We start from the raw sequence: 14,681 nt of genomic DNA on the forward strand, positions 1-14,681 counted from the left end.
CACAAAACCAAAGTAGAATTAATTAAGCTCCAAGGGCAGAGTTCACTGGAATATCTGCAAATATATATTTTTCATTGTTTCCGTTTACTACAGTGAGGCAATAATGCTTAGCCTATACATTCTTTCCATGGGAATAACTTGTCAGCAATTGAAACAAATGGCAATACCCTTTTCTTTATAATAAGGTCAGCATAACATTATTTCCTGTTGCAGGAAAATGACTTTGTTACTTTGACTGAAGAACGGAGTGCAAGGACAGCAGACAGAGCGGCCACTCTGTTAGATGGCAGTATTGTATGTCTGTCACTAATGGCTCAGGAATGTTACATTAGTCAGGGGCTGCATGCGTGACGCTGCGAACATTAAAACACTTTGAGGGGACCAATATGATATCAGACACGCACACACACACATACACTATAAAAGAAAGGTGACTCGTCCAGTGATCTCATTGCCTCAAAGCTACAGAATGATCGAGGGCCTCCTCCTCCGCAAACCAGAAAAATGTCCCCCCTGAAAGGTGGCAGAGTTAAATTTCAAAGGGCAGAAACATCAGAAATGTCTGTTTAGTTGCATGTTTCTGTATGAATGTGTGCAGGTTGAGTTTAGAGAGAATTGAATAGAACTCCATGGCAGTATTTGACACTTGTCTTCTCCATCTTTTAAATCATCCAGCCCTGCTGCCCCTTCTCTGTGCCCAGCATATCTGCCACTGTCGGCAGGAAAACAAAGTGCAGTCCCCCGTGGCCTGCTTCTCTGACTCACTAGGTGTTCAGCAGCTAGGTGACTCATCTCTCACTTCAGATCACCTACAGGCAAATAAATGAAAACTCCCCCATGATCAAAGTGAAACTCTTTATTCAACGTGTGTGTGTGTGTGTGTGTGTGTGTGTGTGTGTGTGTGTGTGTGTGTGTGTGTGTGTGTGTGTGTGTGTGTGTGTGTGTGTGTGTGTGTGTGTGTGTGTGTGTGTGTGTGTGTGGCTGGCTGGCTGTCATGCAGCTTTTCGGGTGCTGTTTACATTGGACAAGCTAAGTCATGCAATCTGATCCCAGGCTTTCTGAGAGCCCCGTCTAACCCCCCTCACAAACACACACGGGCATCCACCTCTCATCACAGGAAACGTGTTGTTACCTCACTAAGACATGCTGGCGTCAGTGTGTGTGTGGGTCAGGAGGGCAGTGGGGGATTGTAGACACATTGCTGCCATATGTGCACCCTGCATGATCACCCTCAGCTGGGCTCATGAGCACAGACTTCCTCCTAGAAGTTCCTACAAGGTAAGTAGAGTGTAACCATTATGGAGCAGATGGCTGCATAGTGAGTGGATCAGTGTCAGTCCTAAAGTTCTGCTATAGCTGACTCTCTGGGGTCTATTAGTTGGTCTTGAGCCTGAGATTTCGGCTTTCTGCTCATACAACAGAACGAATTTCCGAAGACAATTTTATTCTGTGAGATTTTCCCTCTGGGGATTTCTTTTTTGCTCAGCATCCTCGCCTTCTATATGTCTGATCCCTATAACCCACCTGCAGTCGCTCCCTGCCCTCTCCTCACCCTCCCCCCCCATGTGTTATCCGTGTGTTTCTGTCTGTGCGCTGACAGCCCGGCAGGTGTGTGCAGGTGTTCCCCCGATCACTCACCATCACACAAACCTGTCCCCGCTCCACCTAAGACACACACACAGCTCCATCTTCCCATTCAGAAACTGTCATGTCTGTCCTGATGAATTCATTTAGAGTTGCGAGTTAATACAATGCCCGTTGAAACACTAATTCATCAGTACGTCCACAGCAGGTTTTTTTTTTTTTTTAAACAAAGCTTTTATTTACATGTGGCAGAAAAAGGCACAGTATTAACATTTTGCATGTTGAAGAAAATAGTTGATAAAAACAGTAGGTCAAATCATTCAAGAAACATGTGTCTAAATAAAAAAAGATCACTTAGACTTTAAAATGACAATAACCCAGTTGTGTTTTTTTGGTCAAGTTTAAGTGGTCCTTTCACATCCCATTAAACACAATGAGTGTGTGGAAAGTGTTTGTGGTGTTGGGAGGGGCGAGTGGACAGTCACCTGTCGTCGAGGTCACAGCTAACACTTCTCTCAGCGCCCGGCCTCCACAGTACACCATACACAGACAGCTGTCTCAACACACACACTTGCTCATATACACACACACGCAATGTATGTATAGTATGGTGAGGAATGACATCCCCGCATACACACAAACACACCCAGGCAGCTGCAACATGGCCAGAGTCCCGGACCGGCCGGCACCGACTGAGTTTCCTGGGAATTAACTGCATGTCCAGCTGCCCTCAAATCACACACAGTTGACAGAACACAGTAGTGACGAGCTGCAGATTCCAACATGACATTAAAAAAATAAATCAGTCCTCTGTCCTTATTGGCTGTAATCAGGGGTGGAATCAAAAGTTTAAAATGGCTCATGGGAACAGTTCAGGGTGGGAGTCTATGAGGCCGGGCAGCACCCTGAGGCGGTGTGTTTGTGCAGCAGGGACATGCGACTGAAGGTCCGCGAGCAGGAGCCACACTGGTACTTCTTCACCTCTGAGTGGGTCTGCAGGTGGGCACGCAGGTTGGAGCGATCAGCAAAGGCCCGGTTACAGTGTTGACAAGAGAAGGGGCGCTCACCTGGTGAAAAGAGAAGACGTTGTTAGCATCAGGAATAGACTGAATTGAAAGGTCTGTCCTCTGGTCATTGTTTTTCAAATGATCTACAGATAACCAACAAAAGAGCAGGAACACGACCCTAACTTAATGCAGATTTGCCTTTTTTCATGCGCAACCATTGTGAGGCAGTGATTAGTTTGGGCCATGTGAAGCAATAACATTTGCTCACATATCAGGAGACATCAATGAATATCAATGAGCACAAGGTGCAACCAGTTGTTACATTTACAAGTCAAAATAGCTTGGAAATCAATGTGACTACTCTGACATAAGTTTGTTTTGTTGCATACCTGTGTGTGTGCGGATGTGTCCTCTAAGAAGCCACGGTCTGGAGAAGGCCTTGCCGCAGGTGAGGCACACGCAGGGCAGAGTGTGTGAGCGAATGTGCATTTTCAGGGCTCCCAGGCTTGTGTACTCCTTGGGGCAGTGTTTGCAGTGGAAAGCCGGCCGTGTAGAGACCACAGTGGGCAGAGAGGGAGTTTGCTGCTGTGGAGAACAGTGGGTCTGATGGTGGGACAGTGCAGAGAGGCTGGTGTAACTCTTACTGCAGTGCAGACAGTGGAAGATGTGCTGGATGATGTCGGGGCTGGGAGGATCTGACGTGCGCCCGCCATCCTCCTCCTCCTCGCTGCTGCTGCTGCTGCCAGAGGGAGAGCTGCTGAGGTCCAGAGGGCCAAGTGGTGAAAGGGTCGGAGAAACAGGCGTGATGGGGGACAGAGGGACAGGCAGGGAGTCCATGCTGCTGAAGAAGGGGATGGTGGGGTAGCAGGTGAGGGCGGAGCTGTTGTTCTGCATTGGAAGTGCAGCCCTTGGAAAGCTTTCTGGGACAAAAGCTGGCAAACCAGAGAAAAGGAAGTCCAATGGGTTGTAACAGATAATCTAATTAAGCCCTAAACTTGTTTTCGTTTTGTTGGATATCTCATTACAACTTGCTTTAAGTGTAACCCTGACTTTTACATTTCCACATTTTTAGGAGACCAGAAACACTTGTTTAGCACAGAAGAAGCAACCTGGATAAATATCCATCTTATCTGCCACAAAAGAGGCTCTTCTGCATCTGAAGGTAACTTTATAAAGCTCTTGTTTCGTTCTGACAGTGATTCACTTAACATGTCAAGTAAGACCACAGATTGAAAACATTTTGTCAATAAGTGAGGAAATTAAACCTTACCTGTTTGGCTCTCAAGATGACTCTCCCTGTAGTAGGGTTTTTTGCTGGAAAAATACTTCTTGACTAAAAAAGAACGAGGCATGGTGATGTCTGGCTTCACCGATTAATTAAAAATCAAAAAATGTCCACGGCAGGAAGGCTCTCTTCTTATGGTCGGAGCAGATTCCTGTCGGTCAGGGAGAAATCGTCCTCTGCTACGGTTCAATGTAGCTTGTTGTCAGGGATTACAAAGTTGCCTCCTCATATAGTGAGCAGAGGGGAGAAGCGGCGGGGTGGTGGGCAGGTCTCCGCCCAAAGACACACCCCGTGTGTGAGGAAGCTCACCACAGGTGCCCAAAGAGCCAAAAGCTGTAGTCGAGCGCCTATCTAATTGTGCATTTCACGGCTGTAATGGCTCCCTCTTTATTTACAGACATAATCCTTTTTCCATTACATTTGAATAGATTACTCTGAATTAAAAGTCAGGTTCGGCCACAAATTATTTTTGTAGGCTAAACGTCTTGAACAATGTGAAATGCGCACAGGCATGTGTTTTCAATTTGGAAACAAAATAGACAGCATGCACGATAAACAGTTCCTAAATCAAATCAGGATTATATATCTTTAAAGCCCTTCTTACACCTTGTTCATAATTCTTATGTGTCCATTCCTTTACAATATATGGCATGACAAACTGAAGCTAGAGCGTCCTCTGTTGGCTCATAATTTAATTTACAAATAAATCTCTGTGTAAAGTATTACTATATACGGTGGCACATTTATAAACACACAAACACACCACCAGAATAATGGTGAAAATGTGTAAAACAAATTAAAAATAGGTTTAGCAGAAGCTGATTAATTTGGATAAAACGTCTCTGCGCGAGTGGGGGAAATATGTGACGTGAATATATTATTCGAACATATTTGTTTTTGATGGCGATGTATCTCACATTTTGAAATGCGTTTAAGAGCATTTAGACCTATTTACTGAAACGTTATGATGGCTCTTTTGTGTGGCTGTGCCTTGAGGCTTTACGCACCCTGTTGAGGTGACATTTTGGAGAAGTTACAGGAAACAAACGGTCTGTGTCTTTTCTCCCATCAACAGCTAACATAAGGCGCTCAGTTCATCATGAGGCATCCTCTTTCTCAGCCTCTCTGCGGGAGTTAAGAGCACTCAGATAAAGGAGGCGCTGTTCTCCAGTTTGCGCACAGCACGGTGTAAAATTAACCGAGTTGACAGGAACAATATGATAATGTAATTTAAACCCAGACAAGGACATATTAAACCGTGTGCCTTGAGGTGCCATGAAATCCAGAAAGCTAGGATAAGGCCCTTAAATGAATCGAGATCCTATAATGTTTAATCCCTTAAATGTGCGTAAAGTTTGTGCGTAATTCAAAGCAGCTCCACACACCAAAGCCATACTTTTTTCTTTATTGTTAATGTGTGAGCATCACCAGATGAATGAGACAACATGATCACAGAAGAAAAGGAACGATTGTTGTTAATCTAGTTAATTGCATATGAATTGCTGAGCCAGATTCACCCGTTGTTTTGTCGTGTACCGTTTGAATTAGGTTTATTATCTTTCTGTTTTACTTTCTGACTAGCCTACGTGTCTTGTATTTGTAATTAACCATTATTCGCCGTTATTTAATCTATGAATGCACACACTGTCCTATAACATGAGATGTATAATCATCGTAATTTATTATAATGAAATGATAGACCTTTCGCCCTATAGTTGTTGTTTTTTTAATGGTGAGCTGTTGATACACACACCCTGTGAGTGTGAAAATCAGGTGCCAGCCATTAGGCAGGAATGTCACAGTCTTTAGTGTTCCTCTTTAGCATCGCAAAGAGCCTAAAAGCTCCTCGGTGGCAGGCAGGGTGGTGGTGCGTGGAGGGGGTGTATGTATGCACCTGTCTAAAGGCGCCATTGTCACTGCATGCCCAAAAGTTCACACGTCGTTAGAGCGCTTGTTGACGCCGACGCCACGTAGACTGGAGGTCACGAGGGCAGGGCAGCAGTAAAAACAAAAAGCAAATAGCAAAGACACACGTGAAAGTAATCTGAGGTGAGGGTCTGCTACTGAGAATGGCTCTGAAAGTACAAAAAGTGTCTGGGGGCTTTATGTTAGTGTAGTATAAGAGATAACATAAGATAGTACTTTATTGATCCCAATTTGGGAAATTGTTGCGTTGCAGCAGCATAAAAAGACATGGCATTGTACAATAACAATTCAAGGCAATAAATAAACAAGAAAGTAGAAAATATACATGTTGAATTTAACAAGGTATTATACATAAATATATACATAATTAATATGAGTAGAATATTCTAATGTTGTCTTGATGATCTGTGTTGATAAATGTATTGCTATACTCACAAAAATGGCTAAATAAAACAACCACCTGACCTGAGACACACACTGTCTAAGGCTGTATTGCAGCTGATTACACAGTTCTTCTGAGCAGTTTGTGTGTAGGGCTGACTGCAGACAAGTTGTGTTACAACAGGGTGAGATTGACCTCCTGACACACAGAGGACGTGAAGACAAAGTTTTGCTGCTCAGAACAGATGTTCTCTCTTCTCTGGCCTCAGGGATGAAACAGCCGGTGTTCTCACAGAGGCTCAAACTGTCTGCTAAAAGCTCTTAAAACTAAAAATAAAGTGGATGTCAAATCTAATTTAGTCTAATCTTAGGAAGGTTTTACAAAATAATGCCAATGTCAGGCAGTCCCCCTGTCATAACAAATGTGGCTCTCTGAAAATAACAATGCCTTTTAGATAAAAGAAAAACTGTCTGAGAAACATGGTTTATGATTTGTTTAAATTACATTGCATTTAGCTGACGCTTTATCCAAAGCGACTTACAATAAATGCATTCGACCAAGAAGATAAAAACTTGAAGAAAACAGAATCATATAAGTACATCAGGTTTCATAGAGCCAAAACATTTCAAGTGCTACTCAACTAGCTTTAGATAAGCCAGTCCTTTGTTAGTATATAAGTGCTTTATTAGTAATTGTATTGCTCGAAGTGGAGTCGAAAGAGATGAGTTTTTAGTCTGTGCCGGAAGATGTGTAAGCTTTCTGCTGTCAATGGGGAGCTCATTCCACCATTTTGGAGCCTGGATAGCAAACCGACGTGTTTTTGCTGATGGGAACTTGGGTCCCCCTCGTAGTGCGGTTGCAGCGATTTGGCCGATGCCGAGCGGAGTGCACGTGCTGGGGTGTACGGTTTAACCATGTCCTGGATGTAGGAAGGGCCAGATCCATTCACAGCATGGTACGCTAGTACCAGTGTCTTGAAGTGGATTCTAGCAGTTACTGGAAGCCAATGAAGCGAGCGGAGGAGCGATGTGGTGTGGGAGAATTTAGGAAGGTTGAAGACCAGACGAGCCACTGCATTCTGGATGAGCTACAGAGGTCGGATGGCACATGCAGGTAGACCAGCCAGGAGGGAATTGCAGTAGTCTAGGCGTGAGGTGACGAAAGCCTGGACCAGAAGTTGCGTCGCTTGCTGGGTCAGGTGGGGACGTATCCTCCTGATGTTGTAAAGCGTGTATCTGCAGCAGCGGGTTGTGGCAGCGATGTTTGCAGTGAAGGACAGGTTGTTATCTAGGGTCACACCCAGATTCCTTGCAGTCTGTCAGTTTGAACCTGATCCGAACATCAACGCATCATCCACTGCATCACACGCCTCCCTTTAACAGTGTGCAGTTCCTCAGAGACAGTGAAGAGAGCAGATTTTTGTATTCAACATATTGAAGTGCAAACAATTTAAACTCAAATAGACAGACTAGTATTGAGTTATGTTACCAGTTTGCGCTTCAAAATAAAATTCAGTTTGTATGTGTTTGGTTTTGGCAAATCTGCTCCAGCGAAGGCTGTTGGGAAGCCTTTTAACCTTCTTCTGTGAAAATGTCCTCTAAAACAAATATATTTTCAGTTGATATCCGTCACTTGTATAACCAAAGAACAACAATTCAAAACTGATAGGGTGGCATAGTGAAAACTCAAATGTTACTGAATTAATTGATAAAATGTGTTGGTTCAAGATCAATCTAAGGCTATTCTTAAAGAAAAAGGTTGACAAAGTTGATTTTGACAAGAATAGAATGGGGGAAACAAATGTGTTCCATGTTGCATTTGATTCAATCGTGTATGTTCCAGAACTGTTTAATTATTTATAATAGACAACCTTGTGTATATGTAGCATACGTGTTTTGTGTAGTTGTTGGATTGATTGAATTTCGTTACATTTCTCATCTAAGTACCCTAGAACTGCTCCAACAGCAACAATTATTATATGGTCAATCGGAAAATTATTTCAGAGAAGATTCAAATATACGCTTATTCTGGATTCAATCTCTTTTTCACTTCTTCATACTCCACTTTTTGATTTCTACAAACTCAAGAAAATACATCATCCTCTTTCATCTGATGGTAAAGAGGAGTTTGGGTGAGGGAGTGAACATACTAAAAGTTCCCACAAGAAACAATGTTAAAATAAATGTCCCTTTTTATTGTCCTTGACAGTGAAGCTGTGATTTAAGATGGCGGAGGGGCAGTGAACAAATTGTGCTCCAGTGTCCTTTCATCGAATGAAAAGAAGCCAACTCCCAAACCATTGTGATTGTACAAATGTTTTTTGCTCAAGTGACAAGTACACAAGTGCAGCTTCAAGCCATGTTTTACATTTTAAAACCACTGGCCAATAGCCCTCTGAACACTCAGGTGCATGGTTGTCATTCAGTCTATTCAGAGGACAGGTAGTGGTCACTTTATCACATTTGCATTTGATGTTTATGTAGACTGACTCGCCTTTGTGCATGTGATAAATCAAATTCCAACATGTCGGTCACAGTGTTTGATTGTGACGATACAGTGATGCTCATGTTGACTCTGAAAGAAAAATGAAGAGTTTGTGTCCTAGATATATCAGTACTTGTCATGGTGTTTCTAATGTGACTACATTTCCCCATGCTCTTTTACCACAACGTTTCTGTTGTCCGTGGGTTTTTGTTTATTCATATAAACTAGAGTGTGTGATGTGTTTGTGAGTGTTGCCCTGCAGTTCAGAGGTCCATCAGCTCAGCAGGAGGGAGATAAGATTATCCCTCTGGAATGCAGAGCTGCTCCTATGGACACACTCCTACACACACGCTCCAGTGGTCTGTACACACTCACTGTTAAAGTATGTCCATGTGACACAAAAACATGTGATTATTTAGTGGAAATCTATCCTGATGAACGCTTTGAGGAGGAGAGAAGCATCCAACATGACCTGCAGATTGGAGTGGGGTCTCCCCGTCTGCTGCTTCACCATATGGTTTATTCAGCAGATTATTTATTTTGTTGTAGTATGTTGTTTGTATTGTTGTAGGTTATGCAATAGAATGGCTATTGCAAATGCAATCTTATATTATTTCAGAAACAGTAGATTATATTATTCCCATCAATCTGTCAACCCTGTACATTTTTTCAAACCTGCTCCCACAGACAAAAAATCACTGGTTTCTATATCCAGAAAAAAACTATTCAAGGCACATAAAACATCTTATTTTCTTGAAAGAAAATAATGAAAATGAAATGTAAGGTCAAATTAATGTTTTTATTAACATTAATGTACTCATGTGAGTATATAACATTTTATTTGCACCTAGTATGGAAATGTTTGTTTTCTTTTTAGTCGGGTTTTTTCTTTTGTAAAAGTTTGATATATGTTAAAGGTTAAGGGTAAGGGTTAGGCATGTGTTGGTTATGGTTAAGGTTAGGATAAGTCTCCAGGAAATGCATGTAAGTTAATGTAATGTCCCCTGAAGTGGTGTGTGTGTGTGTGTGTGTGTGTGTGTGTGTGTGTGTGTGTGTGTGTGTGTGTGTGTGTGTGTGTGTGTGTGTGTGTGTGTGTGTGTGTGTGTGTGTGTGTGTGTGTGTGTGTGTGTGTGTGTGTGTGTGTGTGTGTGTGTGTGTGTGTGTGTGTGTGTGTGTGTGTGTGTGTGTGTGTGTGTGTGTGTGTGTGTGTGTGTGTGTGTGTGTGTGTGTGTGTGTGTGTGTGTGTGTGTGTGTGTGTGTGTGTGTGTGTGTGTGCAGGGGCGCCGCCAGGGATTTTGGGCCCCATGAAAATATATCACATTGGGCCCCACCACTTTGTTTATAAATTACCTCGAGGGCCGTACCAAATGGTCTAGCGGTCCGTATACAGCCCGGGGGCCGGAGGTTCCCCACCCCTGCTTTAATATAATAACATTAGTATTAATATCATAACCAAAATGTCCGATTAACATTTTGTTTACAGACTGATCACTCAATGCTTCAAACTGTCCATCATCCTAAATAGACTAAAAACAGTTTTTTGTTTTATATAGATCATTAGCTATGTGGGAAAATACTGTGTTTGAAATGTATAATTTATATTAGATGTTAGCTTTTTGTTTTATATATATATATATATATAGTATTCCAGTCTCCATTCAGATATGTTAAGTGGCATGTCATTCAACACAATGCTGCTCACCTCCTTCAGTTGGGAGAAAAGCTGGTTCAGGTTCAGCCTTATGGGGGGACAGGGCTGCTGAGCTTAGAGATGGATCTGTTGGACCTGGCACCAGGGGGAGGGATAACTGATTTAGTATGAATAGGCGCTAAAAATGTGCCTGCATTTATTAAAGGTAGGGAGGTAAGAATGGAGAAACCAGCTCGAGTGTGCTAGAATTTGAAAGTACACAACCGAAAAAAATCTGCCCCTTCCTTCAGAGTTCCTTACAGAGCCCCTCCTCCAACACACAGGAACGCGCACATGACCAATGAGGGCACGAGATAAGTTTGTGCACAGATGGAAGGCTGACAGGCAGGTAGGCCATCCAGTCATTTTTCCCGGGCGGGCGCAGATGATTGGTCGTGCTTTTTACAGCGCCACGGCTTCCACAGATGACATTTTTGTATGTATTTATTGTCAAAGCATTTAATATATTCATTGCTATCGGGATGTTAAGAGCATTCCATGGAATATAACAACGTGTTTCTGAAGTGAATTACCTACCATACTTTTAAATATCAGCTAAAAGAGCAGTGAAATTAAAGACCTCTGAATTTTCTGTAAAGATATTAACAGTACTTAATGTCAGCTTAGTAAACAAAAAAACATTAGCTAACAGACTAATTTCCACCACTCATGGACCACACCCACCTTTTCTTGTGAAAAACTGGGAGACATACCTTAGAAAATAAGTTAAATTAATTGTAAGTTTAGTGAGTAATGTATCAATATAACGTTTTATTAATGTTAATTATTGATTAAAGGTTACTTACATTTTTTTCTTAATGTTCTGAACATTTTGGGGCCCCTGTCAGTCATGGGCCCTTAGAATCGTCCTAACTTTTCACCCCCTTACGGCGCCCCTGTGTGTGTGTGTGTGTGTGTGTGTGTGTGTGTGTGTGTGTGTGTGTGTGTGTGTGTGTGTGTGTGTGTGTGTGTGTGTGTGTGTGTGTGTGTGTGTGTGTGTGTGTGTGTGTGTGTGTGTGTGTGTGTGTGTGTGTGTGCGTGTGCGTGTGCGTGTGTGTGTGTGTGTGTGTGTGTGGGGGCATATATTGCAGTCCATCCACAGGCACCCTTTGATATGGCACTTTTAAAGGTTATCTAATGGTCAGATGTTTGAGGTGAGTGAGGCTCACCGTCTTGGAGAGACTACAGGCAAGAACACTTTCTGCACAATATTTAATATTTGGTGCCTTGCCTTTTAACACCCGCTCAGAAAGTGTTTGTGTCTGATACATTTGTGTTTGCAAAATGATAGAATGTATTGTAATATCGCTAACAAATATTTAAACTTCATTAAACATTCTGATATGACTTCCTCCCAGGAAGGTTTTTTTACAAAATGATAGAACAATTAAAGTAATCATAACACAACTCACAAGTCACTCAAATATAATCAATAGTAAAGATGGTTGGAGTTTAAAAAATGAAACTAGCCAACCATAATTCCCTAAAATTCATCACTAATCTGCTTGTAACTGTAGAGATCTTTTATTTCAAAACTCCTGTAAAATGCACTGATTTAGATCAGGATCATTTTCGGTAAAGAAAATAACTAAACTATGATTTGGCGCCACCCGCTGGTCACATGGTGAATTTACATGCACTTGGATTATTTTGAGACCAACCACAAGGGGGCGATCAAAGACCAACAATGACCCTGTTAATGGGGTTTCCAGGTCAGTGGTTAAACCAGAAGTCAGTACAATATCAGAAATTGAGCTTTAGTTAAATAAAACCGGCAACACACACACACACACACACACACACACACGCTCACACACACATACACATATACACACACATGTACACACACACACACACACAGACACGCATACACACACGTCATTGGAAAATTAAAGAGACTAGACACTAAGGAATGTGTGTGTTTTGCCAAGCCCTGAAGATGGAAAAGGGCAACAATGTTTTCTGTAACCGTGCATGATGTAACATATCCACATCGAACTGTGTGTCTGATGACTCAGCAACCAAACCCTCAGGTTGTACAATAATAAATACACTAAAGACTTAGTGATGCACTATGAGGAAGCCTATCAGTCACTGTGAGCATGTGAAATACACCTACAATTTTATTTTCAGATTTTTGTTTTCTATAGTAACACAGACAGGCCTTTCTTTAAAGATTATGTGCGCAGATTTAGCAGAACCGTTAATTGCAAGTACACCACCTTTGACCTTTTGTGTTCACACCATTAGAGTTTTATTATGCACGTTTCTAGCCCTCTGGTTTTACAGCTTCACTGCTGAATGTCTGGTCTTCTCAAAGACATGAAGGTGTGCATTTTGCAATGTGACCTGCAGCAATGTGAGCTTCAGACAGGAGTGACTGATGATTCTCCTCATTTTCCACCTTAGCTTGAAACCTGAGAAATGGATATGTGACATTTATGTAACAGAGGTTCATTTAGGTCATAATGTACAGACTTAGAGCATGTGGGATAAACAGTTGCAGGCTCCTGAATAGTAGGCCCTGTAAGTGTGGGTTTGACCCTCAGAGTGGTCTTGTTTCACTGCAGATAGTGTGTCCTGCTGGACAACCAACCTGGATGGACTTGCTGAAAGCAGATGACATTACCCATGTCCGCGAGGGGTCAAGCTGACTCCCTGAGTGTGTGCGGGCTGCTCGTTTTGACTTTTCACCCTATTCCGAAAGTAGCGTGGCCCCCAGGGTTTCTGTTGGTATTCTCATTCTTTTCTCAGCAAGCTGTGACAGCAAACCTCTGATTTAAACATCTTCACTGCACACTGTTTTCGTTGGCAATGAACGTAAAGATCTAGTTTGTGTGTCGTTTTTCGTAGGGAATGTGATAGGGTTTACAACCAATTGTAGCTAACACTAATCACACACACATCATGTTAATTAAAAAAAACGTTCAAACCAGAAACTATGCATAACTCCAAATGATGTTCTCAAACACAACACATTAGTGCTATCTGTCTTCCCTTGATTACCCCTCAAAATGTCATATGTTATCTTAACTATTAAGGTATCAGAAAAGATCATTTGGTTAACAGATAATACAAAGGTTATCTTTATAACTATAAACAAACGTTATACATAAATATATATATCAAGTTTTATATGTAAACAACTTTAATTATGCAACAATAGTATATTTGTTTATTTAAAAGAAAAAATCAGCCATCATTACACACCATCAGTCATCTGAACAGAAAAAGCACATAAACATTTTACTAAATATGAATGCATGTTTTTCTTTCTCCCCAGATCACTATTGTGTTTACTGCCATCTTAATGTAACAGTTTATGAGGTATAATGCTATTGCAACTTCCTCTCAGACGATGGGCCAGTAAGCAAGAAGTCCCAAAACTAAACTGAACTGTACTTGATCATGATCAAATGTGTGTTTCCTCATGTTAGATACATCTGGAAAATGACATGCACTTATATCATGTGAAAATGTTGCATGTGAAATCAAAAGCTATTTGGTAAATATGATTAAAAAGAATAATGTTTACACAATACCTCTGAAACATCTTTACCATCACATCACTATTGAAGTGAGTCAAAGATCACAAAAAGAAAATTAAAAGGTGTGGAGATGCCGGGGATTGAACCCGGGGCCTCATACATGCAAAGCATGCGCTCTACCACTGAGCTACATCCCCTACTTGTATCAGGCGGAAAGAAGAACTATGTTTATAGCTTAGAGTACGCAACAAAAATAGTGAGCCATTGGAGGACATGTAAGGAGAGACGAGAGTGCATTTGGATATTGCAACGTTATGTAATTTATAGTTGCAACTTCAGCATACACTACATTTTTGACCCAGCCAAAAAAAGGTCTACTGTAATTTTCTGTGTGTGTGTACGTGTGTGTATGTTTGTGTACTTTAAGACATTTTTTAATGGGTTAAATTCCAAAAGGGCTCCAGCTCAAGACATTCTGAGCTACTTTTAGTTTGAGTTAGTTGGATAATTTACGTCATTGTGAATGAATGGAAAATAAGCTGTTGTATTTGTAGCTCAGTTTTCATTGATGTAATCCTTGCTCTGTGCTATTTTTAGTCTACACGTCATGTTGTGGTTTCAGTTAGGGGACACAGCTGAGGAAGGGGCTCCTCTCCTTCCCACTTAACTTGGAGGGAGAGGAAACTTTTTACTGGAGATGTGGACCACCAAGGTCATAAAAGAATGAGAGAATATATATGAGCACAATATTTCAGACAGACAAAAGAGGCCCAAACTTCCTCTTCAGCCAATATACCTTAATCCTTTTCAGAATTTAAAATAGCCTCCCTTGTTC

General features: G+C 41.6%; 1 protein-coding gene and 1 non-coding gene across 2 annotated transcripts; both read right to left on the minus strand.

The window, feature by feature from the left end:
* Nucleotides 1-1,814: 1,814 nt before the first annotated feature.
* Nucleotides 1,815-4,061, minus strand: snai1b (snail family zinc finger 1b). The gene is made up of 3 exons (XM_034087038.2): nucleotides 3,862-4,061; nucleotides 2,981-3,523; nucleotides 1,815-2,651 (listed from the first exon to the last, which is right to left on the minus strand). The coding sequence occupies exons 1-3, from the start codon at nucleotides 3,941-3,943 to the stop codon at nucleotides 2,470-2,472; spliced, it is 807 nt and encodes a 268-aa protein (XP_033942929.1). The 5' UTR covers nucleotides 3,944-4,061; the 3' UTR covers nucleotides 1,815-2,469.
* Nucleotides 4,062-13,971: 9,910 nt separating this feature from the next.
* On the minus strand, nucleotides 13,972-14,043 carry trnaa-ugc (transfer RNA alanine (anticodon UGC)). The gene has a single exon. It is a non-coding gene; the product is annotated as a tRNA-Ala (tRNA).
* Between the last annotated feature and the right edge of the window lie 638 nt (nucleotides 14,044-14,681).

The sequence above is a fragment of the Pseudochaenichthys georgianus genome, chromosome 7, assembly GCF_902827115.2.
Source record: "Pseudochaenichthys georgianus chromosome 7, fPseGeo1.2, whole genome shotgun sequence".
Classification (NCBI taxonomy): Eukaryota; Metazoa; Chordata; class Actinopteri; order Perciformes; family Channichthyidae; genus Pseudochaenichthys; species Pseudochaenichthys georgianus.

What these genes read in the sequence shown, in the direction of transcription:
- snai1b (XM_034087038.2), bottom strand. Translation starts at nt 3,943, where the DNA reads ATGCCTCGTTCTTTTTTAGTCAAGAAGTATTTTTCCAGCAAAAAACCC. An exon ending in TCATCTTGAGAGCCAAACAG is followed by an intron (nt 3,524 to 3,861) that starts GTAAGGTTTAAT and finishes CTGGTTTGCCAG; the next exon opens with CTTTTGTCCCAGAAAGCTTT. An exon ending in ACACATCCGCACACACACAG is followed by an intron (nt 2,652 to 2,980) that starts GTATGCAACAAA and finishes TCTTTTCACCAG; the next exon opens with GTGAGCGCCCCTTCTCTTGT.